We start from the raw sequence: 27,819 nt of genomic DNA, 5'->3' as shown, positions 1-27,819 counted from the left end.
TAACAAATTCAACTGCTTTCATTAATCAAATGGAAAGTAATACAAGGAGGAATTACATCAAACAAACAGCGTCGAGACCAAAAATTGGCCGCCTTGGCTAAATTATGGGCAACCATATTCGCTTGACGCTTTATGAACTTAACCTCAAAGTTGGGAAAATCTAGAAGTAACGACTTAATAGAATTAATAATAGTGATAAACTCCGAACTACCCTTCGAATTGGAACCAAGAGCTTTAACCACCTGTTGGGAATCACTCTCAAAAATCATTGGAGCATTGTGAAACGTAGAACTAGCTTGGATTGCTTCCTTAAGAGCTAAGGCCTCCGCCTCTAGCACCGAGAAATTACACATATCCCACGCAGTACCTGCGGCAATAAAGTTACCATGATCGTTGCGAATACACCAACCACGATCCGTAGATCCGACACGCTGATTAAACGCGGCATCGACATTACATTTAAAACAACCAGAAGAATGCGGATTCCACTGAACCAAATCTCTTTTAAATATCAATATAACATAGGTTTTTCTAACCTATATGCAATATTGCATAAGATAAGAGATAATTAATACACCACTTTTTTAAATATAAATTACCATATTAGTTATTATTTATGTTGATCCACTAATTAGGTGGGAGAGAGAAAATAAAAAAGAAATAATTTTCAAAAGAATAATAGTTAATATGATAATTTATATTGAAGAAAATAGTGCATTAATTGTCCTTATCCTATGCAATATTGCATAGGTTAGAAAAACACTTAAAACATTTATTATTTTTTTCTATACTCTATTTATTAACTTTCACGCTTTTTAACTACTCCACTATCTATATAATAAATAATAATACTTTAATAAATGATATTAATTTTATTATTAAAACCAACACATATAATATTTTTTTTAACAATCACACGAGCACACTTATTGTTAGACGGTGGAAGTAATAGTCGGGAATCAAATCCTTCTTTCAAAACCAAAACCCATTCACAACCTTAATGTCAGGTAACATATAACAGAAACAATTGCACACACAACACAACCATTTATTGTCTATCTATAAATATATTAAACTTGGAAAAAGTAACCATAAGGTCACTATAGTGAATTACAAAAGATACATTATTGCATGACAATTCAAATTATACTTCCAAAATCACAAAAACACAAAGGAAAAACAACCATGCTGAAGACACAGCTTATAAAACCACATAGTACCTCTCTCAAAAGGAAAAAAACACAGACACACACATACCAACATGTATCTCAAGCATCATCATGTCCTAAGAGTGCCAAAAGCATTTTCTCATAGTCACCAGTGGTGTCCTTAACAATGGCACGATCAAGAGGGACACTGTCCCTCCTTTGATACTCATCAGCCACAATTTTCAAGTCAATTTCAGCTCTTGTTGCCACAACTCTTGTAAGAGCCCCTTCATCCGTTCCTCGCTTATTGATCGACAGACGAACTATCTTCGCAAAGTACTTCTCAGGACGAGTCAAGCACTTGACAGTTGATCTCAGCAATGACAGAAACTCGTCTTTTGGATCTTCTTTCAGGTCCTACCAAATTGTCTCGAAGATTAATACAGTTATTCTTAATCAGTGTTTAAAAAACAAGAAAAGTGTGAGAACTAGTACTCTACTAACCTTGTTTATGTCTTTTCCAAATGCATCCTTGTAGTGATTCAAAGTAGCATTAACTTGTGCTTTGCTCCTTGTGGCCAGAATCCTAATGAGATCGTCGTCGTTATAAGCCTTTTTCGAAATCTTTTCGTGAAGTATCTTTGCCTCGGATTTTGCTATAGTCAAGTTGACTTCATCTCCTTCATAGCGGTGAGCACTAACCAGAGGTAATAGAAGCTATACCAACAAAAATAAATCTTAAATCACACATATAAAATAAAGTTTTAGTTCAAGAACGGACACACGCGATAGTAGTCATCAATGTTTGTTTCAGCTCATCAAGTTTATGATCGAGAATCAGTAGTACCTTACGGTAGTCTCCGGTTGTGTGATGAGCAACATCTTCCTCAAGAGACTTCTTATAAAGAACATGATAAGCCTTCTTTGCAGAAAACAACTGATCAGAAGATCTGGTGCAAGCTATTTCCACCAGAACTTGATTGCTTGATGTCCATTTTTTCGTTGCTTCGTTCGCCAAAAAAGCATCACGTTCCGCAGATTCAAGCGCCCAAAGATGGACCAGCCTCTGCAAGGAGAAAATTCAATGGGCATATTATTCTCATTATAAAACAGTTTTCTTATAAGCTTTCATTACCGAACACGTTGACATCATGCTTCCCCCTTAATTACAGTGACATCTTCCTTGTCCTATAGCCAGGTTTCAACTAAATAATCAATGTGTTTCACAATCGCTTATATGAGCTCATCTAACTATATATATAGATCAAATGAGATAGTAATATCTTAATCTATGAAGCACAGACACAAACGCTAACACCGGACACAGACACTTACATGTCAACACTAGTAGTAATTTGATAAATAAATAAATTGAACGTAATCACACAGTGTCAGTGTTGGTGTCTGACAGACACCGACCAAAGATCTTGATCGATCATAAAGTCTAAATCAATCCATTTAAATTTAAAAATTTCTTATCTAACCTTTTCCTATCAATCTTGAGACTAACAACCCATGAGAGAAAAAAATATTGGAGGATCAAAGACCAAAACAAAATCTCTATCCCTTAACTAACCTCAAAGTCACTAGTAAGTTCTTTGTCCAAGGCCTTAAGGAGATCTTCTCCAAAAGTCTGAGCATAAGTTTCTCTGATAACCTTCCTCTGACTAGCATTCCTATGTCCCAAGATCGATATAATCAAATCTTCATTAGTCCCCCAACCTATAAATAAAAAAAAAATCAAAATCCATCCATTAGAAATTCAATTCACATCAAACCAGAAAAACATAATAACACCCGATCCTCAAACACAAATGAAAAAACAGTACACCAACCAAACCACTTTGTCGCACTGCACGAAATCCAATTCCGTGCAGTGCAACAAATTCACCGATCTAGACGATCGGATAAAAATAAACGATCAAGACAGTAAGATCTAAATCGACATAAGATGGTTAAGATTAATACAATTCTGCAGTAATAATATTAATATACATGGATCGAACCATCATGATATGAAGAAGAGGACTGTGATAAAAGGTGGAATAACCTGAAAAGGCTTTGCGGAGCTGCTCAACGTCATCGGAGACAGATGGAGGAGAATGAGGAACTTTCAGTGTCGACATTGTTAATGCTATCTATTTCAGAGACTCTTTGTTCTGTTTTATGATGTGAGAAAAATGGGACAGCGCGAAATTATCGTGGATGTAGTAAAGTCAAATTTGTGGGTCCCGTTCTTTCAATTTTTGTAATCATACATATGGCTTTATTGTTGAGTCGCCACGTAATATGTTATCCTGATTTTCCGGCTATTTAACAAAGAGAAACACACTCTAAAAAGAAAAATGTGTATTTTTAGTTGTTAGGAAAAACTTACATAAAACTTTAGTAAAATATTAAAATGATTTTATAAGACTTAATTTAAACCATTAATGCTATGCTTGTGGGATAGATGAAGGGACGTTGATGAAGAGCGTTGAATGTTGATAGTCTATTAGTGGATAAGAGTGTCGGCAAATATATTGAGTAATAAGACAAATGAGTGTATTTGATTATTATTATGGGAAATGTTATTTGTACACTACTAGTGACATTTACACCGTAGTATTATACGGTTTTACTCTCTTTCAAATATTTAATTATTAATTTTTTTTGTTCTGACACAACAATTCAATTACCTATGCTATGTTTGATACGGTGTAAATGAGTGGTGTATGTTTTTTGGTGTACATATAGCAAGGCTCTATTATTATTTTTAAAAAGTATATTATTGATTAAAAATAGTTAGAGCTAATTTATTGACATGACAATTTTTTTAAAAATAAACGAAAAAAATAAATATTAATATGATAAAATGTCATCCATTCAATTGTAAAGTGTAAAAAAGGGTTTAATCTCATGGTAGAAAAAAAGCGTGAAGAAGGGGCTATTCGAGAGATTGGAGTTTGGAAGCGGAAAAGTTAGAGTCTCTCATATCCAATATATAGACGATACAATCGTTGTGGAAAAGAAAAGATGGAGCAATATTTGGGCAATTAAAACAACATTACAACTATTTGAACTAGTGTCGGGGAAGTTTACTTTCACAAGAGCTCCTTAATTGGAACAAATATTAATGAAGATTGGTTGGAGGAGGCGGCCTCTGTTTTACACTGCAGAGTTGGGGGAACTCCATTCAAAATTTTAATGAACTTGAAGATGAATGTGTGCCAACTCACGTGGCCACGCGTATGACCAAATGCCACGTTAGATTCTGATGCAATTGGGGATAAATGAAATTGCATTATCGCAGTAAACTAATCTCATCTTAGATTCTGATGTAGTTGGAAAATTCTGTTGAAAAATATATTAATTAAACAACATCCGCTGATTTTGTAACTTCAATTCAAATGCCGAATTGATCGGTGCATCGAATGAACAAGTGAATTTAATTGTTTTCTGAATTTAGAAAAATGGTAGTTCCAAAGAAATCACCACAAACAAGAGTCTAAGTATTGAAAGTGAAGCTGAGAAGATGGGGGAGAGCCAGATCTCCGTTAAATGCGGTGGTGAACAATGCCACTATCAGTAACATAGAGGAAACGAAATCTAACACAATTGAATTCACAGAAGAGGAAGAAAAAGGGGATTACTCCCCTTGATTGTAAGGTTTTGTTCATCTTAATTTTCTAATCATATAAAATTGTTTTTTTATGGACCTTCAATATACAAATATGTTTTTAAGCCTGATTCTCAATTACTATGGCTATGGTTTCAGTAGTGATTTGTAAACTACAAGAGAAAGATCAACAAGTGCTCAAAATAAGGTATATTGTTTGCTTTAGTGTCTCTTTTTCGTGCTAGATTTCTTCCTTTTTGAATACACCAAATAAATTTAAAGGATAATAAAAAACCATTTAAAATATAAAAACTAATTTTGTTTTTTTTACCGTTCCCAACTTTCTTTTGTTATTGTCAGCAAGCTGGCGGTGTGGTATTATCATGGTTGCTGATGCTACATCAGTGTTACACAACAGAAGCATTGCTCCGACATATGGGATTGCTACGACTATTTTGAACTTTATTTTCATTGTTTACTATATCCAATTTTTACAATTTAACTCTCTATGCAGGTCTGGGAAATAGAGTTCTGTTTGGTTGATTTTAAGTTAGGGTCTCATTGAAACTATAATATTTTTGTATGTCTCAGATGTTTCCAGTTGTTGAATTGTCATATGCTACTGCAAATTGCATGACATTGAAATTGTGTACAACATGGCTGGAGCTTGCAAGTTATTGTGTACTTGTGTTCCATATTTTTGTCAATTGATGTTAAATAAATACAAGCTATTAGGAAAAATGAATCGTCTCGCCGAACTTTATGATAACATGGTTTTTCTTCTTCATTCAGGTTTGCGATATATCTGCTATTGGTGACATAATTACCAGTGATATAGTAGAACCTGAAGTAATCATAGCTGCAGCTCTCTCTGTTGGTGGACTGTTTGATTTATTAACTAGTAGTAAGGGCATATCATCCCGGGCCAAACCTGTATCCCCGCTAGTTGCTTCTTCCTCTCCTATGGGAACAGTTGGACAAGGATCTATCACAACTGATACTCCGAAAATGGGATCTAGGCCTTTAGACAAAGATGCACTCAAAACATTTATCAGTAGTTTAATGCCCTTTGCTCGGTACCTTTTATTATGGTATTCCCTATCTCATATTTTTGTTGTTGTTTTACAATTTAAGCTTGAAATTACCTGTTGCTTGCAAATTTATTCCATCGGTGTATATTTTATATACATGCATACCCTTGGACCTTAATTATTCCAATATTTTTACCATTAAGGAAAATGAATTTTCTGCTTCAGATTTGGCCCCAACAGACCACAAACAACCAGCATGGAAGCCATATCTATTCAAAGGAAAGCAAAGAATGTTGTTTACGACTCATGAGATTCTTCATGCAGCTCTGTATGACAGAGATGAGATTCTGGACAATATATCAGTTTCTAGTCAAATTAACTGGAGAGCTGATCTGGAAGGGTTGCCAGATGTATCATTTCCCTTAATAGGATTAAACACCGCAAATATTGAGGTTTCATTATACCATCCTTGTGCCCAAGTTTCAAACCAAGGTCCAGATAAGCAGGGGTGGTGTTTTCTCCGCCGTTAGGTAATTTTGTGTTGGTGTGTTATCAAGAAACTTGTGCTCTTGGACCTCTTGTAAAGGGATTCTTATCAGTTGTCAATGGTTTCTGAGGACAAATGTGCATTTCTATTCAAGTTACAACTAATGAAAGGTTACAAGTGTCCTTTGACAATGGAGTTATGTACTGTGACTATGCCATTTCCTAGGAGGAAGATTATTTCCTTAGATGACACTCCTTCCATGGGAACCGTTTCAACTTCATACCACTCTATTGAATGGAAAATCGTGACAAGTGGACGGGGTCTGAGTGGAAAAAGTATTGAACTAACATTCCCAGGAACAGTCAAGTTTGCACCATAAAAACACCAAGTGGTGCCTTCCTCTAGACCACCTTTTGGAACGATTGTTAACGAGGATAGTGATAACGAGGCAGAAAATGCTAGCAACATGGTCAATGAAGAAATTTTGATGGATAAAATGAACAAGGATCTTCATCTTGTTTATTTAGAGGAGCTATTTTGCTGGCTAGCATACAATTATGCTAAAGTACATGCCTCCCCGTTTTTATAATATATTATGAAATTTTACATTTCTTTGTTAACCGAAATCTGTTTGATTATTTTCTTTTCGTTTTTCATTAGTTTATTATGTCATTATAATCTGTTACTTTCTTGTGTTAGCTGCTTGATGCTTAGAGTATTAACTGTTATCTTTCCGCGTGTAGTAATTATATATGTTGAATGCACGTTAAAGTCCCGATTCCGTGACAAATTGGATTTCTTATATAGATTTATACTTATCATACAGGTATCATTCAAGATTGTCGGGGCATCAGTATATGGAATTTCCATTGATTCGAAATCTGCGAGTCTCTTTCACTTTTGGCTGAAACTCTTATTTTAGACAGAATTAAAATCCATATAATTTTGTTAAAGTAATCACAAATTCATAATTATAGGAGTCATCATCCTTTTGCTGTCTGTCTGATTATATGTGTGCTTTGCAGTTAAGCATCTATCCAGCTGTAAAAGAACCGGTCGAGTTTTTAACTCAAGTATTTGTTTGTTTTTTGTCTCTGTAAGATCGGTGATTCATATTTTAAGGATACCCAAAATTTTCTAATTCTTCTTGTGTCAATGATATATATTCATTGTCTTGTACTATTTCTTTGCCCATGTTACTTTTGGGGACTATATTTTATGGAATACTCTTGGTAAGCGCCCACATGTTGCTACAGTGTGAAAATTGGAATATGGTCGTGGATCTGAATCTAAATGGAGGTGGCATCATCAGATATTTATAGAAACTCTGGTGATGTTTTTTAATTATTTATGTTACTAATATTTTTAATTTGAAATTATTTTTAATTTAATATATAATATTTTTTAAGATAGTATATGAAAGAAATGAACTATATATTATTGATCATATATAAATCAAAATAAGTCCATACAATACTCTTGCAAACACACGTAACACACCAGTACCCTTGCGAACGCACGGATATCCCACTAGTTAAATTAAATAAGTCCATACAATATACTCAAAATTTAATAAATCCATTAAACATACTAAAAGTGATGATACTTAACCATCAAGTACAAATATATTCATTGTGAAATTAAATAAGTTCATACAACATATTCAAAATATTGATATTTTACATCTAATAAATATATATTTCTACTACATATTTAACATTATGATAGTTTGTCATCAATTACAAATATTACCATTTTGAAATTAAATTCATCATAAAATTAAAAATACAATCAAAATAAAATTCTAATTCATTTTCAAAGATGAAAAAAAGAGAAAAAATATGGATAGACATAAAAAGAGAGAAAAAATTAACCAATAAAATATAAAATACAAAATACAAAAATGATAACTATAAGAGAGATTATCTGAATGGTGGTGGTGAATGGAACGATGGAGGCGACTAGAATAGAGACGGTGAATGGTGAAACTTAGGGTTTATGGTTAGCAACAAATCTTATCTTAGGGTTTGTTATAATTTATTAAGGGAGGAAGTGAAGGGAATTAACACACACATGTTGTGTTGTGTTTGGCTAAATATTCATGGGCTCTAAACACGAGATGATTATAACTAGTTCAGTTTAATGAGTTTGCGGTTGTTAAAAATAAAAATCGAGAATCGAACCAAACACGTTCAATTTTTATTGGTTCATTTTAGTTTTTGAACCAAAAAGAAATATACCCGTTTGATTTTTTTGGTTTAATTTTGTTTGGATTTTTCAGTTTGATCAGTATTGTCTGATTCGCTTACACCCATAGTCCTACAACAAATCCAAGTATATCTTGTTAGAACAAGATTGAGAATCTATGTTCAGAATCTAGTTTTGATGATAACAAACGTATATTTTGTGAGTATAATTTTTATTACTAATGATTTCATTGAGTGTGCAGATACAGTGTCAAAGTCCTTTACAACATACACAACAACTCAATCAGAAAGTACATCAAAAGCTTCAAAGAAAATGAACAACAAAAATCAGCTACAAGAAGTCTTGCAACATCAGAAGTTCTGAAGTTACAACGCAGAAACTCAACAAGTGAAGACAGAAGATCAAGTCATCACACAAAATAATAAGTTATGTCAAGAGCACAAGCAACATCATCGTCTACAGCAACATCTACAAAAGACACTCATAACTCAGTAGTCAAAAGATTCAAAGCTTCAAGGACAACTAGCTTTGATCAAAAGAAGAGACAAATGCATGACATCTATTATTGGTCCATAAAGTACAAAAAGACAAGCTACCATATAGAAACAGTCTTGAAAAGAGAAAAACAAAGTCTCAGAATTTAAGGGAGAACCGTTACAAACATCATCATTAGCAAAATGGTTACAACAATAAAATGGAACAACTCCCAAGGTTGATTGAAAAAGCAAGCCACATGCAGCGCATTGGAGAAGCAACCTAAACCAAGAAAAACACGCTACCAAGTATCATCACTCTAGCGATAAGGCTCTGTAGTAAACAACACTTGTCATTCATGATTCAACTGAGACAAAGCATTCTAATCCGCTGTCGCACGCAGATCAAAAACGAGTTATTTTGAATAAAACTGTAGATAGCGACAAGTGACTCGAATATCGTCTCACAAGGATTCTTAGTTGTTACTAACCGAATGGAATTCGAATTAAGGGGGGGTTGTTTCGTGTTCAATTATAAAAATGCAGAAAATAAGTTATTATAAAAAAGTGATTATCTGAATAAGCTGAAACGAATCAACCCACTGTATCAACTTCCGACTTATCATTGATCCCTATAAAATTCCAATTCCCTAAACGGGTCTGATCCTATTCGACTACAAAAACTACTGACAAGCGCAATAGCAATTATACGAAGTCTGTCCCTGAATTCCGGATAAAGCAAACGGATTATAAGCTATTGTGAATTAAGCAAACACAATATGATCGAACGCGACAATGCAAAAGCTACACTAATCACGAAATTGATTCAAGAACAGACAACAATCAAATTAAAGAATTCTATCATATAAAAACAATTAAATTAAGCAAGCAATTGTAATTATAGATTGAATTCAAAGGAACAGATTAATGGAAAATTATAAAAGAACCTCAAAGCGGCATCTGATTACAGTGAATTGATCCTCGAGGTTTAGTTCTCCATTACCGTACAGAGCAAAAGAGTGGAAACAAAATTGTGAATAGTAAAACGTGATAAACAGTAACACGGCTGCTAGACCTATTAGGAATCAGCCAAAAAACGTTTATGACCCAACTGGGTCAAATGACAAAACCAGGCCCACTACTAAACGACCCAAAAACTGAAAATTAAATAGTGCTGCAGCTTTAAACGCAATTCTGGGAAATATAGGTTCCGATTCTGACTTTGACTCCAACATAAAAGTTGTAGCTCTTTTTCTTAGCTTTCCGGCGATTATTAGAACGCCTCAATCGGACTCCCGGAACTCCAGTTATGATTGTTTCCGTGCAGACTACTAAAGCTGAAAAATAAATACGAAAATCAAATAACAATAAAAATAATTTAAAATATAAAAACATTATAAAATACAAAAATAAGACAAGAAAACCATGGAAATGTATAAGTACAACCGTAGAGGAATGTGCATCAAAATGCACTGATCAAATTCCCCCACACTTGAACTTTTGCACTCCGAGCAAAATGAAAAACAAAACAAAGAAAGCAGAAATACATCAACAGTTACTCATCCTAGGCTACCAATCTTCTTCGGGTAAGTTTGCATCGACAGGTACTAATCTTGCACACTAAGGACATCGTAAGAACACTAACCACAGATATGCAGACATAAGCCTCCTAAATACACAAACCAATTCAATTCATATTATTATACCATAGCCTAACTTACTCATCATTTTTGCTCTTTTTCATTCAGGCGCAATCACATTAAGCCCGTTATCTCCACACACTTATAGCAGGACGACCGGTTAGTGACTCTGATCCTTTTTTGAACGGGGTTCCGGTACTTACGTGGCATAACCCTTTTCTTACTCAGATGTAGTTGCGGGGGATCGGACCGTAATCCTCCCTACCAAGTTCAGCACCAGAAACCGCTGAACCAACTAACAAAGAGTTTTGAAAACTTTATTTTTGAAGATTACACAACCGTTGGGTTAAGTGACCGGGTGAGGGTCACCAAACTTAGAAGGTGTATTACCTTTTTCTTTTCTCTCTTTTTTTTTCGGAACACTCACTTATATTCATCGGCTTCCCTGCGTAAAGTGTGTGAGAGATGGTGCCGACTGCTGAAATAAACTACTTAAGAGCTGTCAAAGAATGAGAAATTAAGGCTAAAACATAATAACAAATTCAAATCAATTTCCATATGCAGGAGACTTACGGTGTTAGAACGATACCGATCTTGTGAATTTTTCCTAAGTCTCCGCAAACCCGACTCAAATCAGTCTATAGCCTAAAACTTTCAAAATGATGCATATTTATTTATTTTTTTAAACTGAAAACAAAACAAGAAAACAAAAGAAAATAAAACAAAGAACAAAAGCAAAGAAAATAAATGATTCTCTCCCCCACACTTAAAATAAGCATTGTCCTCAATGAAAAGAACTCAAATATAAAGTAAGAGTGAGAGAAAGGAAAGAACACACCCGAGTATTCAAGGAGGATATGTGATTGCATAAACAGCCTTTGCTAGTGAAACCTCTTTTACAATCTCTCCTTCCAAAGTAGGGCTCTCGTGGAATAGCCTAATACGGTGTACATTGACCTTGAAATTTATTTTAGTGCCTTCGCCTTTTATTCCAGGATCAAAGAACAATCTCCGAAAAGTAAAAGTGTCGAATGCGCACGTGAAAGTGATGTCATTTATCACAACATCAAAGATCAATGGTTGTAAGGGCTGCCTCACTAATTTTTCTTCATCTGAAAGTGAGATCTTATGCTTATTACATGATGGAATAATATCAAGAATGTCAATCAAAGTCCATCCAATTCCATTTCTATGTTTCTTCAATGATTTCTCTTCATTCTCAAATTTAGTCTTTGATGAATAACTTAAATCTTCAGGAAGTAGTGCAGACTCTAAAGAAGGTGGTTGTTCAACGGATGGTGTGTTTTGGGCAGCCGAGATTTCAAGTTCACCTGCATAAACAACTTCATCGACAACTTCACCTGTAGGAAAAATGTCACCCTGCAAGGCATCATTAATCTCAGCACAAACAACACACACATTAGTGTCAGTACAATCAGAACATGAGTAAACATCATCAAAATCAGACAGTGATGGAAAATCAGATGAAAGCAAATCATTACGAGTATCATCAACATTTTCAGAAAGCGACTCAATTTGAAAAACAGAATGCTCTTCCAAGGGTTGTTGGTTTGATCCTTGAGCTTGCTGCATGGCATTCATCAAAGTGGCAAGCTGTCCAATCTGTGTTTGCAAAGTCTGGAGAGTAGAATCTATTTGCTGTTGATACTGAAGATTATTTGCAGCCATTTGTTTGACAATATCCTCTAGTGAAGGTTCGGAAGGTGCAGAGCACACAACCTGGAATTCCTTCAGATGCTTATGCGAATCCTCTCCTGCAAAACCACTAAAGCTAGGCAACAAATGTGTTAAACCATATTCCAATTCAAAAGGTGTATCAGTCGCAGGATAGTCAATACATAAACCATTGTAGTTCACATTAGGGACAAGCAACTGCGTCAAAGTTCTTTGTTCAGCCATGGTTCAACAAACACAGAAATATCAATTATGTCCCATATAGGCAGAAAGAAATAGAAAGAAGGAAAATGATTAAAATAAATTTAGAAAAATATAAAAACATAAAATTTAATCTAATTAAGACAAATAAGAATTTTGGGATTTTTTTTGGATTTTTTCGACTCTATGAAAACAGTAAAAAATTCATTAAAAATAGAAAAACGATGAATTTGTCGATTTTGGGTCGAATTCCCTTACTCTTCTAGAGTAAGGGAGTATTGATCGCACGATTTTTCTACTTCCAGTAGGCAAAAACGTTTTACAAACAAATACAATTTTTGCAAAAACTGACTTTTTCGACTCTAAACGCGGACTGACCTAAACCGTGAGGAAACTACGGCCTAAACGCACGAACACTAAACCTAAGACTCTAAAATCAATTAATAATAACAAGAATCCCCGGCAACGGCGCCAATTTAATCCGCTGTCGCACGCAGATCAAAAACGAGTTATTTTGAATAAAACTGTAGATAGCGACAAGTGACTCGAATATCGTCTCACAAGGATTCTTAGTTGTTGCTAACCGAATGGAATTCGAATTAAGGGGGGGTTGTTTCGTGTTCAATTATAAAAATGCAGAAAATAAGTTATTATAAAAAAAGTGATTATCTGAATAAGCTGAAACGAATCAACCCACTGTATCAACTTCCGACTTATCATTGATCCCTATAAAATTCCAATTCCCTAAACGGGTCTGATCCTATTCGACTACAAAAACTACTGACAAGCGCAATAGCAATTATACGAAGTCTGTCCCTGAATTCCGGATAAAGCAAACGGATTATAAGCTATTGTGAATTAAGCAAACACAATATGATCGAACGCGACAATGCAAAAGCTACACTAATCACGAAATTGATTCAAGAACAGACAACAATCAAATTAAAGAATTCTATCATATAAAAACAATTAAATTAAGCAAGCAATTGTAATTATAGATTGAATTCAAAGGAACAGATTAATGGAAAATTATAAAAGAACCTCAAAGCGGCATCTGATTACAGTGAATTGATCCTCGAGGTTTAGTTCTCCATTACCGTACAGAGCAAAAGAGTGGAAACAAAATTGTGAATAGTAAAACGTGATAAACAGTAACACGGCTGCTAGACCTATTAGGAATCAGCCAAAAAACGTTTATGACCCAACTGGGTCAAATGACAAAACCAGGCCCACTACTAAACGACCCAAAAACTGAAAATTAAATAGTGCTGCAGCTTTAAACGCAATTCTGGGAAATATAGGTTCCGATTCTGACTTTGACTCCAACATAAAAGTTGTAGCTCTTTTTCTTAGCTTTCCGGCGATTATTAGAACGCCTCAATCGGACTCCCGGAACTCCAGTTATGATCGTTTCCGTGCAGACTACTAAAGCTGAAAAATAAATACGAAAATCAAATAACAATAAAAATAATTTAAAATATAAAAACATTATAAAATACAAAAATAAGACAAGAAAACCATGGAAATGTATAAGTACAACCGTAGAGGAATGTGCATCAAAATGCACTGATCACATTCAAAGCAATTTTCAAACAAATCTCAACGGGTAGATTCCAACGGTAACTCATCAAACTATATATATATATATATATATATATATATATATATATATATATATATATATATAGAGAGAGAGAGAGAGAGAGAGAGAGAGAGAGAGAGAGAGAGAGAGATCAAACTTCGAATTTAAGTGTGTCCATTTGTACACCCAAAGTGCATCAAGTGTGTATCCATGGTGCAACTACAGAGTGCTGAAAAAGAAAAACCTTTAGAGAAAATCTGTAGAGAGAAGCTGAGCATGAAAGCAGAAAAGAAACTACAAGAAACCATGCTTCAGAAGTTACACAAGAGGCAACATACACTCAATATGTGATGAATCAATCCATAGTGTTGTCATACACTAATCATAAGCCTATGTGAAGAAATCATAAAAGAATTGAAGAAGAAATCTCCGCTGTTTAGCAGTATTTTCTGCTGGAGTTATCAAAAGTTCACTAATACTTGATCAATTCATCCATTGTTTACATAGAATGACTTGAGAAACTGAATACACTGAGTTGTTGCTCGAAGAAGTGTTTCATGTTTGCTTATGATCATTAAATATGTTATCAGCTGTAACAAGCTTCATGATCAGTATTCAAGAAGGAGACAAGCATTGGAAGAAGCAATTCAATATAGAGCTGGTGCTTTAAATCTGCTTAAAGAGGGAATGAAAATGGTATTACAAGAAGGAATTAATTTCAAGAGCTGAAGCTCTAATCTCCTTACTCTGATTAGAAAAGACCAAACTGAAAGAAACAATTAATACAAGAGCTGCTGCTCTTAATCTGCTTTCAGAAGAAGATGAAGATAACCTGAAGAAGCATCTCAAAATAGAGCTGTCATTCTAAATCTGCTTTCAGAAGATGAAGATCTAATCAAAATCAATCAACAATAGAGCTGTTGCTCTAAATCAGCTTAAGAAGATTTGAAGACAAAGATCAGCATGAAGAAGCACTTAACATTTGGAGCTGATGCTCATATTCTGCTTACCAACAGACATGCAAAGATCTCATCCAGAAGTTGAAGAAAAGAAGACTGCAAGATATTTAATTCTTGTATTTAACTGTAAAACACATATAGTTGTTGCTCGGAGTGTGTAATATCTTAGGAAACTTCTGAAAGATTGTTTAGGCACTAGAAGTGACTTCTAGTCAGCGTGTCTTTTTGAATAAGAAGCACATCTGTAATCTCCAGTAGAACAATTCTGAAAAGAATTGGTGATGATGCCTTAAGTGACCGAGTGAAGGTCTGATGCTTAAGAAGACAGTGGTTGTGGTCATTGTGGAAATTCTCTTGGATACCAAGTGATGGTCTGAAGTACAGGAGTCAATGAATGTTATATCTCGTGGAGATTACTGAATAGTTCATTGGAGTTAGTCACAGCAGGTAGCTGTGAAGGTTACTAGATTGATGAACGTTATATCCAGATGGGATCACTGAACGATTCAGTCATCTAGGGGTTAGTCACTCGTGGGTAGCTTGTGGAAGGTTAGTCACCGCAGTTGGCTGTGCAGGTTGTTAGTCACGATGGAGGATCGTGCAGATGTAATCAAGTTTGGTTATAGTGGATTAAGACCTCTGTTGAGAGGCAAATCACCTGAAGAAGGTGGACTAGAGGTAGTCTTATTCAGAAGGTGAACCAGGATAAAAATAAACGTGTTCTTTACTTTCTGTACAATTCATTTAACTCCATTCAAGTCGTGTAAACATATTCAGAACTGTACTGAGCAAGTCAGAAGTTCTGATAAAACATCAGAAGTTTAAATGAACATCTCATTGGTTATGCAACTCCATTCCAAGCATGCTTCCGCAACACAAAAGCATATCCAGAAGAAGAGATACAAAGAAGAGAGGAAAGAATTTAAAGAAAGGGAATTTTAATCTGATAAAGAACACAATTCAATCCCCCGTTTCTTGTGTTTTTCTCCACCTTCAATTGGTATCAGAGCTTGGCTCTGTATTGATCTCAAGATCAAACACTTAACCGTGTAGAGAGATCCAGAAGGAGAAAAACTACACTGAGCAGAAGATCAACGCCATATTCCAACACTCAGTATAATTAGAAGATGTCAAGGCCAAGATCTCAAAACTATGTGCACATCAGCTACATATCCGAAGGAGTTTTTGTGGATCAACATCAAAAGTTTCACAAGATGCTCAAGACATCAGAGAGAAGAATGTGTGCTTAATGGAAATATTTTTAAATGAAGACATTCAAGATCAAAAGCTTAGCTAATCTGTTCCAAGATTGTCAACTTCAACTCATCAGAATCTAATCAGAGAAAGAAGACAAGGTAGAACAAGATTGTAAAGCTAAGTCTCTAAAGCACGGAAAGGCATAACTTCTACTCAAGAAGATACTTTCTCATGAAATACAGAAGAAAAGTTATCTTCAATACGGTCAGATCTTTCTAAAACTCTCTCTTTTATAATTCTACTGACTTCAAAATGAGTTTATTAACTATGTACATAAATCTCTTCTGCATGTTTAGCATTAGTTATTGCCTACTCTACTACCTGTCATACTCTCCATGCATGCGTAGCATCCTTGAGTTAACTTTACTTATTGCATTAATTTTCGCATTTATTGGCTAAATCTAAACTCAGTATCTAACACTAATGTATGTCAGTATCTCTTGTCTGTTCTTGCATGCTCATAATCTCCCACCTTCCCTCGATAACATAGCTTAACCACCTTATTTACTTATCTGTCTCACCTTTAATAACTCAACTCCTTTTGTGATATTAGTACCTACATAGATAAAAGTTATCTCAGAAAATCACTCCCTCCTAAGTATGCCTCCACTAACTTATCTAGGAAACCAAAACCTTCCTGAAGTTATCTCAGAAAACCAAGTAGAAGTCTTAGTTGTTGAAACACCTTTTGCATACAGTCTCACAAGAGTTGTCAACATTCAAGGATGATCAAGATATCTCTCGATGCTGAACAAACCTATCTATGACAATCTAGTTAAAGACGTCTGGAAACATGCATCTCTCAACCCCGAAGATAACTCCATCAAATCCTTCATATTTGATATTCCAATCTCCATTAACTATTTCTCTTTTGTCTCTGCAACGGGATGTGAAAACATGGGTATAACCATTAACTCTCATAAGACTGAGTTCATAACACCTGATATGCTGCAACTCCTTCATAATGGATCAACAGAATATAAGCCAACTAATCCAAATGATCTTCTGACCATTCCTAGGACTTGGTTTAAGCTTGTTTTGACAAATTTCCTTCCCATAAGGGACAACCAAGATATTCTAACATATGGTGATCATACATTCATTTATATTCTGATGAATGACCTGCACATAAATCTACCACAAACCCTGTTCTCTCATCTCTGGAACTCCATCTCTGAATCCAGAAACTGTCTTAAGTCCTACATTCCCTACGAAAGGATTCTGTCTGAAATCTTCCTTCAGGAAGGAATCTTGGATCTCATCAAAACAAGAATTTCTGAAGATGGATTAGAGAACTGTCCTAAGAATATGATTTTAAGGTCTGAGGGGGATATGTTTAGAGGATAGATAGTGTTTTGATTCTATGTTTTCTTCATCTGTGCATTTCCTTTAGTCTAATTAAATCGTTATCTATTTAAGTTGCTTACCTACTTTTCTTAGTTCGAATAATTTGTTAAACTCTCTGACCTTTCTAATCTCTTAAGAATTAACCTTAATGGACTATGTGTAAAATCTGAATCAACTGAGCCAAGAAAACAATGGACCAGAAGTTCAAAGGAAATCTAAGATGTAACTCTGAGTTCATTCTGCAACAGAAGATCATCTAGAAAAACATGTGATTAATGAACATATGTCATAAATCTTCTGAAAAGACGCATGCCGTCAAGCTACTAAGTCTAAAAACCTAGGAGTCTGTTTCAAATCTCTTCGTATCACGCAATCTCCTCCCAACCATCAGTATCAATAAATACGGATAATGATTAAATTAATTCTAAACTTCCTTTTTCAAAATATTCCTTACAATTATTTATACCCCCTTTAAGTCGTTCTTTCCTTAACACTTCCATACATTGCTCCTCGAAACAAACTCTTTTCCTAAAACTAAATTCATGAGCCATCACAACCATATCTTTTCTCTCTAATGGATGTCCAACCATGTCTCACCATTCTCAAAGAAAAGTTCATAGGGCTGGCTGAGATAAACCAGCATCTGGCAAAGCTACTGGTTGCCCAAGGATGTTACAAATATGTCATCCTTCTCAACGGACCAATCTTCACAAATCTTGTAAAAACCTTCTGGGTAAATGCATCCATCAGTAATGACAACCTGAGTGTCACAGCCAACATTCACGAAATTTCTTTTGTCATAACATAAGAAACCATTGTTGAAACAATTGGATTTGTCCCAAACCCCTCTGCCGTTGACCTAGAAGAATTTGATCGTTGGAATACTTCCTTCAGACAGGCTCTATTCAGGTTTGACTAGAGGTAGCCTTATTCAGAAGGTGAACCAGGATAAAAATAAACGTGTTCTTTACTTTCTGTACAATTCATTTAACTCTGTTCAAGTCGTGTAAACATATTCAGAACTGTATTGAGCAAGTCAGAAGTTCTGATAAAACATAAGAAGTTTAAATGAACATCTCATTGATTATGCAACTCCATTTCAAGCATGCTTCCGCAACACAAAAGCATATCTAGAAGAAGAGATACAAAGAAGAAAGGAAAGAATTTAAGGAAAGGGAATTTTAATCTGATAAAGAACACAATTCAATCCCCCCTTCTTGTGTTGTTTTCCACCTTCATATTTCCAATGTGGCTTAACTAGTGCCAGAACTAGCTCCACCATGAAGTTTGCACTTGTTGGGACTTATGTGCCTACTTGAATTATGATACTATTCTTGAATGGGGTGGTTAATGACTTGATAATTTTTCCTCGTAGATTTGCAACATATCATGAGGTCATCAACAAAAAAATGACTAGGAATAACTGTCTTTACAAATGATATGCATGTCGACTTATCCTGATACACCAATATAGATAACTCTTTACTTAGTGCCTATTCAACTATGGATAACAACAAGTGAAACAAGTAATTTCCTTGCATCTCTCCCCTAGAACAAGAAAAAATTCAATAATTTTTTAATGACCATGATTGAAAATTTGGGTGAGGGAAGAATGGTGAAATCCAATCACAAAACTCTTGATCAAAGCCAATAAGGAAATGACTTTAATAAAGTAATTCCAAATAAGGAAATAACTATAATCTAGTAATCTCTATGCACTCACAGGCATGTATACCCTTTATATTTTCCTTGGAGAAGTACTTAGCTCATTTCTCTGACAATGGCTAATAAATACACGTGTATGGGCGTGACTGGATCAGGGCATGTTAGAATGAGAGATATCTCCAAGAAGGCATTCCATGATGCGAACACCTATTCCCATTTGTTAGCCCACTTAAACGTCTTCTTCTTCTTCTTCTTCGTCTTTAGAGTGGCGATGAAGTAGAATGCTTGACCACTTGCACAAGAAAGAAAATGTGATATGGAGGCCAAGCGCCCAGTTAGCTGCCAAACGTCATTGACACTGGAAGGACTTATCATGTCTTTGATCGACTAACACTTGTCAGGATCTGCCTTGATCTGTCTCCTTGTTAGCATTAATCCCTTAAATTTTCTCGCATGAACCTTAAATAAGCACTTGGCAGGTTCATACAAATGTTGTATATTCCGACTGGCTTCAAGATGTCTTCCAAGTATTTTCAATGGCTTACTTCTATAGGTGTTTTCACAATCATATCATCAATGTAGACCCCTAGTTTGAATTCTATTTGGTATGAGAACACCACATCCATTAGCCTTTGATAGGCGGTGCCAGAGTTTTTCAATCCAAAAGGCATGACATTGTAGTAGTAATTGCCATGGTTGGACATGAACACTGTATTGGACGCGTCCAAAAGTTCCATATTTATTTGGTTATTACCAAAGTATACATCCATGAAGCTTACAGTCATGTATTTGGAGGATCCATTGACAATTTGATCAATGCTGGGCAACAAATATAGATATGTAAAACATGTTGCATTCAAATTGTTGAAATTGACACACATCTGCCATTTATTTGATGCCATTCGAACCAGTACCATGTTATCTAGATAAGTTGGATATTTGATCTTAGTTATGAGTCATGCATTTTTAACATCTCAACCTCCTCAGCGATCACCTTTCTCTTCTCATTCCTAACTTTGCGCTTTCTTTGTACCACATGCTTCACGACAAAATCTATAGTGAGAAGGTGGCAGACCATCATGGCATCTATACCAAGCATGTTTAAAGGGGCGCACAAGATTAAATCAGTGTTCCTTCTGAATAGGGTCATCAATTCTTCCATTTAAATTTTAGTCATGGAGGTACCTAACTTGATAGTTTGGAAATATTGGGGCCCGACTTGGACCTCCTTTAGATTCGATGTGGGCACCAATTTTTCTTTCTCGAGGTCCATCATGGGATCCAAGTTCAGAGAATCCTCTTCTTGCACATCTGGCGGCAGAACATCGGTTGCCACCTTTACGCTCGGTTTTTTGAGGCGAACTGACTCCTTGCTCTTTTTATTTTATTTTATTTTTATTTTGCAAGAGTCGCCACCGACTTTTATTTTATCCAATTATATTAGGAAAGGCATAAAAGAACAGAAAAAGACCTTTTGACAGATTTTGAGTTCGGGGGGTTGATTATACAAAGGGAAGGTTTTAAGCACCCTTTGTATCCATGGTTATCCATGGGCTCTTAATTGCTTAGCTCAATTTTGTTTAAATGCTTTATTGATTTGAAAATAGAAGAAGTGAAGATGGACAATAGGTCACATAGGTCTCTGAAGAGTTTCACCGGGAATAATGCCCTTCAAATACCAGATGAAAGTTTTGAAAATAGATGAGAAGTTTTGAAAATACGTTGTTTGAAAATGAAAGGTGTTTGAGCAAGCAATTAGGAGTTACCTACTCTCAATTTATAAGATCTTTCCTGTGCGTTAGCAAAATGGACAAAGAGAAAATAGCAGAAACATAAATAATACGTCCAAATGGACAAAGAGAAAATAGCGGAAACATAAATAATATGTCCAAATGGACAAAGGGAAAATAGCGGAAACATAAATAATATGTCCGAATGGACAAAGGGAAAATAACGGAAACATAAATAATATGTCCGAATGGACAAAGAGAAAATAACATAAACATAAATAATACGTCCAAATGGACAAAGAGAAAATAACATAAACATAAATAATACGTCCAAATGGACAAAGAGAAAATAACATAAATATAAATAATACGTCCAAATGGACAAAGAGAAAATAACAGAAACATAAATAATACGTCCAAATGGACAAAGAGAAAATGACATAAACATAAATAATACGTCCAAATGGACAAAGAGAAAATGACAGAAACATAAATAATACGTCCAAATGGACAAAGAGAAAATAACAGAAACATAAATAATACGTCCAAATGGACAAAGAGAAAATAACAGAAACATAAATATGATAAATAATAAAATAAAGCATAAAGCAAGAAATATAAAGAACAATATAATAAAATGCGGAAATTAAAGTCAATTGTTAGTATGTTAGCACGCGAATCATCTTGAAGCTAGTCAAGTATATTCACGATGTTAGTGAAGATCGATGGTGAGTGAATGATGACCTCAGATTTAAAGTTAATGAAAATTTATCAGAAGCTTGATAGAATCATAGCGACTACACGATAAATTTCCAAAAGTCTTAAATCAACTGCATACAATCTCTGCCATATTTGATCTTTTATTCCGATTCGGGACAAAGAAAAGATAAGAAAATAATATCAAATAATATAAAAAAAATAAATATAAAACAAATTAAACTTAATTTATTTTTTTGTGATCTTTTGGAATTGATTTTAAGTTAATTAATAAGCTAAATAAACAAATAATTATACAAATAATAAAAATTAAAAAGAAAAATATTCTTTTTTTATGTCAAAAATTAGATTATAAAAATATAAACCTAAATCTAAAAGGAAAATATTTTTGGAGTTTTTAGATTGGTTAAAAATAATTAAAAAGCAATATTTACATAATTACTAATTAATTAAGCAAAATAAATTAATTATGAAAAAAATAAAATATTTTTATGTTATAAATTAAATAAAAATTTTATAAACTTAAAAATAAAATTAAAACATTTTTTTGGATTTTTTAAGTATTTTTAATTAATTTTAAAAAGAAAATAGATTATATAAGAAAATATAAAGAAAATTAAATAAACTGGATCCTGTGTGGTGATCCACTAAAGGACCATGGTGGTCTGCTCATGTTTGAATCGTTGGATGAAAGTGCTGGAAGATCTGATGGTTCAGATGGAGGGTGTATGATGTACACATGTAAAGAAAAAGCACCAGACTTTGAGTTAAGTGCAATCAGCATGGGCCCACGTGGGAGAGAGAAGACCTTGGAAGGTTGACTGCCCAATGGGATTGCAAGAAACTACCACACAGCTTGGTCAAAGAGTCTTGGTTACTATTCATCTTCTTCTCCAAATTACCTGCGGATTCTGTTGCAGATTTTCCTGCGGAATTACCTACGGAGTTTTCCTTCCAATTTTCAAGCTTTTGAACGACCTACAAAATGAAGATGGAAAATAACAAGGGCCACCCAGATCACCTAATTTGACCCTTCTAAACATGATAGCGGTGTTAGTTTTTCCATTTGAGTAACGTAGCTATGAGTTTCGAGTTTGGCCATGGTTATGTTCATACATGGTGTTTTAACATGGTTCTCTTGGTTTTGGCCATTAAAGCTTCATGCTAACGTTCAAAATTACTCTGAATATTCCCAGGAACATGTTAGTGTCAATAAATTTCAACAAAATATAACAATAATAAAAATATGATAAAATTTGAAATATGCATAAATATGGAGTTTTTGATTCATGAACTCCTAACACTACTACATGTTATAGGCTACATGATGCTTACTCTATGATGTCCCAAGAGTGGAATAGAGTGATTGAATTGATTGAAGGTGGCTATTTGAATGAGCCTTGATTTTTTACAAGTTTATTGAAACTTTTGGAAAATATAAAACTTATGCTATGGCTTTGGTGTTTGTTGTTGTGCTCTCCTCTTGTTCCTCCTCCTCTTGAATGAAGAAAATGAAGCTCTATTTATAGGCAAAGAGTTTGATCTTGGAGGCCAAGCAAGTTGGAATTGTCATGATTAATTTTGTGGAAAAAGAATGGAATATTCTTTTATGCTAGGCTAGAAACTTAACCATGGTTTAATCACTCAAGTATTATTCTCTTCAATCTTGCAATATTGTCTTTAAGAATCTTGAATGGTCATTGCTTGCATCACATGAAGCTTCCTTGCATTATCCTTGAATTATCTCACTTTAATTAAACTTTAAATGAATAAAATTCAATTAAAAATGAAATAAAAATATCATGAATCATGGATATGTTGTGAATACCTTTAATCATATGAGAATCAAGATTGAATCACAAAATAATTGGCCTTTTTGAAAAAGAATCAAATTTTGGTCATTACTTGTTTCATGCATTTTTCCAAAAAAGGTGAACTTCATCAAGGCATATCTCCCTCAATTTTGATCCTATGAAAGTGTTCTTTTACTTTTTGGAAAGCCCAAGATGTCCTCTACAAGCCACTTTGGAAGCTCTTTTGCATTTGGAGAAGTTATCTTAATGATATGGGCTTTGACAAAAAACAGCTTTTTGTTGACTTTCAAAATGACCTGTAATGTTTTGGCTTATATCTCTTAGGCGGAAGCATTTCTTGACCTCGGGCCCAACATCGAAGTTGTAGAGAATTTAATTTCCTTGAGAATGAGCTTTGGTTGGAATTTTTATGATAAATTATGAGTGAGTTATGGTCGGTCAAAGTTCAGTTGACTTTTAGGTAAAAAACTCTAATTTTGAAACTTGGAGTTTTGTCGATTTCTGAACTTTTCTTGATGAATTATGATCAACCATTGATCACATGATGAATCTTTTGACAAAATATGGATGTTGACAAAAAATTGCATTTTTGACTGTCTGTTGACTTTTTGGTCAAACTGGTCGTCTGTTGACTGTTTGAGCTATTGACTGTGCGTCCGAGCGAATCGAAGTTTGAAAATTTGTCTGGTGGTACTTTGAGACATATGGAGATCCATGAAATCCATGTTAGGTCTCAAAAACTCATTCTCCTGAAAAAAAAACAAAAACCCTAGTTAGGGACTGTTTGTGTAGGAGATAGTTAGGCGTACCTGATTTTTGTGCAGTGTTGAGTCTCTGTTGATCACGTGATTATCAGAAGACTTCTAGAACAAAAATCTTAGAAATTTGAAGTGCGAAAGATTGATTTGACTAATGGTACAAACACGGAGAATTGCGCTGATAGCGGGTTTGACTGGTAACTTGCTGTCCGGGTATTAACGTAACAGTTAAAGTGAAAACTTAACAGTTAAAGTTAATTTTTCTCTTTGTTTTTTGTTGTGTTAATGGTGAAAAATTATTTACATGGTTTGTTAGAAAAACAAAAACATAAAAATATATACTGTACGCGAATGAAATTATCGATAATAACATTGAAAAGGATTTAATGCATAGAAATAAAAATTTAACTAGCAATAAACACGCATAATATCATCTCAATAATTAAACGACGGTACAACAGATAATACAATATTTAATACTGACAGTACAAATATTACATAACAAAAAATATAACAAACAGTACGGCAAATATTATGAACGGTACATTATTTGAAAGCGACAGATACGACAAACTTTAAGTATGACGATTAAAGATCCATGCTATAAACAACAGTATATAGATGTACGGGAGTGTAAACATCCCAGGTCCGCATTTTTCAGGACTATGCAGACAGAAAAAGGACATGATCACCACAAAAACAGTGATGACCACAAGAAGAAACGTATCCACCCATTTTGCCATTTTTTGCCGGGGAAGAAGAGAAAATGATTAGGAGATAGTATGATAGAAATTTGGGAGATGATTGAAATTTGATGTGAGCAATTACGAAAAAAATTAGGAGTATCTATAGAGTGAAAAGAGAGAGATAGAGACGTTGGGGAATGTAGTGGTACCGAAAAAAGGGAAAATTTGAATAGTAGTAGGATTTGAAAAAAAGTATGGTAGGTTTTGAAAAGAAAGGGGTATAGAATAAAGCTTAGGATTTGATTTGAAAGAAAGAGATTTGAAAAGAAAGGAAGATATTTGAAAAGAAAGAAAGAGATTTTGAAAAAATAATATAGTATAAAAATAAAAATTAGTGGGAAATAAAACCAATAATAATTTAATTGTTACCAGTATAATCTGAAACCCGGACTCCGCGCCTGTAAATTTTAATTCTGTACCAACTGCGTCAGCATTATTTATCTGAAAATAAATCTCAAATAAACAGTGTATGAAGTGATAAACAGTATTTGGCGTTTGTGTAAGAATAAATTTAACAGCGAACCAAAATACTATATAAAAAATTCTAAAAATTGAGTATTCATAAAATCAGGATATTTATGAAATAAAAATCCAAGATTGTATAAAACTCCAAATTTTTAGACAAAAGTCTGTTGACTTCTCTTTGAAAAAAAAGACGCGGGCAAATTTTGGGGTATAACAATAATGATCATAACACTTAGAAAATGATGGGATCTTAGAGGTCAAAAATTGGGGTGCAACAGATGCCCCTATTTAAGTTTCTTCTATCTGGAGATGTGAAGATTGGAAATCTTCGTTTCGACGTGATTGAAGAGACTTAAATATATATAAAAACACAATTTTTGAACCTGAGATGCAATGTAATGCTTATGATTATGAATGCATATGATTTCCACGAGATGGAAACAGGACACCACAGGGGAGAAGTAAACAGGCTCCATTGGGGAAAAGGTATGCGTCATCCAGGAATAGAATCGGACTTCACAAAAGAAAGAAATAGTCGACAGAAGCTTTCAGGAGTAAAACGTGAAAGGAACTCTGGACAGGAAATCAACAGAGACGTTCAGAAAGAAAAATCTCTGGAACCCACATCAGAAATAATTCAAGAGTAAAACATGAATGAATTTGGAAAGGAATATAAATTGACAGAGGCATTCAAGAGTAAAACCATGATTGAACATCATCATAGGCAATCAAGACTAAAACATGATTGAATAGTATCAAAAGCAATCAAGAGTAAACTATGATTGGATAACATCATAGGCAATCAAGACTAAAACATGATTGAATATTATCAAAAGCAATCAAGAGTAAACCATGATTGGATAACATCATAGGCAATCAAGACTAAAACATGATTGAACATCATCAAAGACAATCAAGAGTAAAACATGATTGGACAATATCAAAGGTCATCAAGAGTAAAACATGATTGAACAACATCAAGGGTAAAACATGATTGAGACACCAACCGAGAGTAAAGCACGATCAAACAACATCAAGAGTAAAACATGATTGAATATAAATAAAGATCAATCAAGAGTAAAGCGTGATTGAATAATATTAAAGGCCAATGCCAAGTAAGTTGGACTTTGATCTCAAGGTAAGATGTTGATAACAACAGGACTTGGAAAAATGTAAATGAGCATGAATTTGTTTCTATGCATGATGTTAAATTTTTCTATGCATGATGAATGCTCAATGTAATGTAGTTATTTATGACAACTGGGATTGACTCTTTTGTGAGGCAAGATTGGAGCTTTGATTCCTCAACACGAAAATTCTACCAACTCTGCTTCGGAAGATGCTTGAACAAACTTCTTGTCACACTGATAACTGTATTAAACAAATGATCCTTTGAGAAGGACTGATAAACTATGCTTGGGGATTGCTGAAGAAGATTTCCCCTGATTGAATAATTGTTGCAAGTTAACTGATCATGGCTTCAGTTGAACTATGTTGGGGATGAACTGATCATGGATTCAACTCTTGAAATGAATGTTGGGAAGACTTGCCATAGTATACATCTTGAAGAGGATATTCTGATCAACAAATCTTGATTAATCATATGAACAACAGGATCTTGAAGTAACGTGCCCCTGATAGGATCACTGACCAAGTTTCTCAACTGTTTGAACTTCCTATAAGATGAGTGCTTACTTGCAAATAAAATGTTCATTCAAGAATGGTAATTTTAATGCAATGCTCAAAACATATTTTTGAAATCAAAGTCACTTTGTAAAGAAAATGGAATCACTGGTCAAAACATAAAGGTTAAGACAATCAACGGGAAAGATAAATCAAAGATATGGTATCAACATAAATGATTGGTAAATCTCTTGGGAGTCAGCTTACGCAACCTTGTTCTCGGACATTATAAAACCTGAGATAATATGTTACATATTTTTAATTAAAAATTAAAATAAAATAAAGGGTCTTTATTTTATTTTACGGGTGTTTGCGGACCAGTTTGGTTCAATTTCGAGAGAATCTGGTGTTCAAATCGATCAAAAATATATAGATTGATTTGGATTGAATTTGCACATTTGCACAACGAGTTGGTTTGAGTTAGATTGCGGATACATTAAAAAAAAAGTGCAAAATAGTTGTCAATTTCACACTGATTAAGAAAATGTCATAAATGAAAGAGAGAATAGTATTTTTTACCAAAATATTTTTATTTATTATTGGTGTATTCGAATTATCATTAATGCAGAGTGAGAGAATAATAAACCGAGAGTATTAATTAGAGGATTAAATTGG

The 27,819-nt window shown here is 34.2% G+C and overlaps 2 protein-coding genes and 1 pseudogene across 2 annotated transcripts; 1 reads left to right on the top strand and 2 right to left on the bottom strand.

Annotated features, from left to right (window-relative positions):
• Nucleotides 1-8: 8 nt before the first annotated feature.
• Nucleotides 9-1,263, bottom strand: LOC131624131 (uncharacterized). Its single transcript, XM_058895110.1, has 2 exons — nucleotides 1,258-1,263; nucleotides 9-536 (listed from the first exon to the last, which is right to left on the bottom strand). Exons 1-2 carry the CDS (start codon nucleotides 1,261-1,263, stop codon nucleotides 9-11), a joined length of 534 nt encoding a protein of 177 aa, XP_058751093.1.
• LOC131624113 (annexin Gh1-like) lies at nucleotides 1,028-3,353 on the bottom strand. Its single transcript, XM_058895099.1, has 5 exons — nucleotides 3,199-3,353; nucleotides 2,725-2,870; nucleotides 1,996-2,214; nucleotides 1,653-1,865; nucleotides 1,028-1,565 (listed from the first exon to the last, which is right to left on the bottom strand). The coding sequence occupies exons 1-5, from the start codon at nucleotides 3,272-3,274 to the stop codon at nucleotides 1,269-1,271; spliced, it is 951 nt and encodes a 316-aa protein (XP_058751082.1). The 5' UTR covers nucleotides 3,275-3,353; the 3' UTR covers nucleotides 1,028-1,268.
• Nucleotides 3,354-4,889: 1,536 nt separating this feature from the next.
• LOC131624130 (AP-5 complex subunit mu-like) lies at nucleotides 4,890-7,525 on the top strand (annotated as a pseudogene).
• Nucleotides 7,526-27,819: the final 20,294 nt, after the last annotated feature.

Source organism: Vicia villosa, unplaced genomic scaffold (genome assembly GCF_029867415.1).
Source record: "Vicia villosa cultivar HV-30 ecotype Madison, WI unplaced genomic scaffold, Vvil1.0 ctg.000106F_1_1, whole genome shotgun sequence".
NCBI classification, from domain to species: Eukaryota; Viridiplantae; Streptophyta; class Magnoliopsida; order Fabales; family Fabaceae; genus Vicia; species Vicia villosa.
The sequence above is the reverse complement of the archived record's forward strand: the minus strand, read 5'-3'. Positions and strand labels throughout refer to the sequence as shown.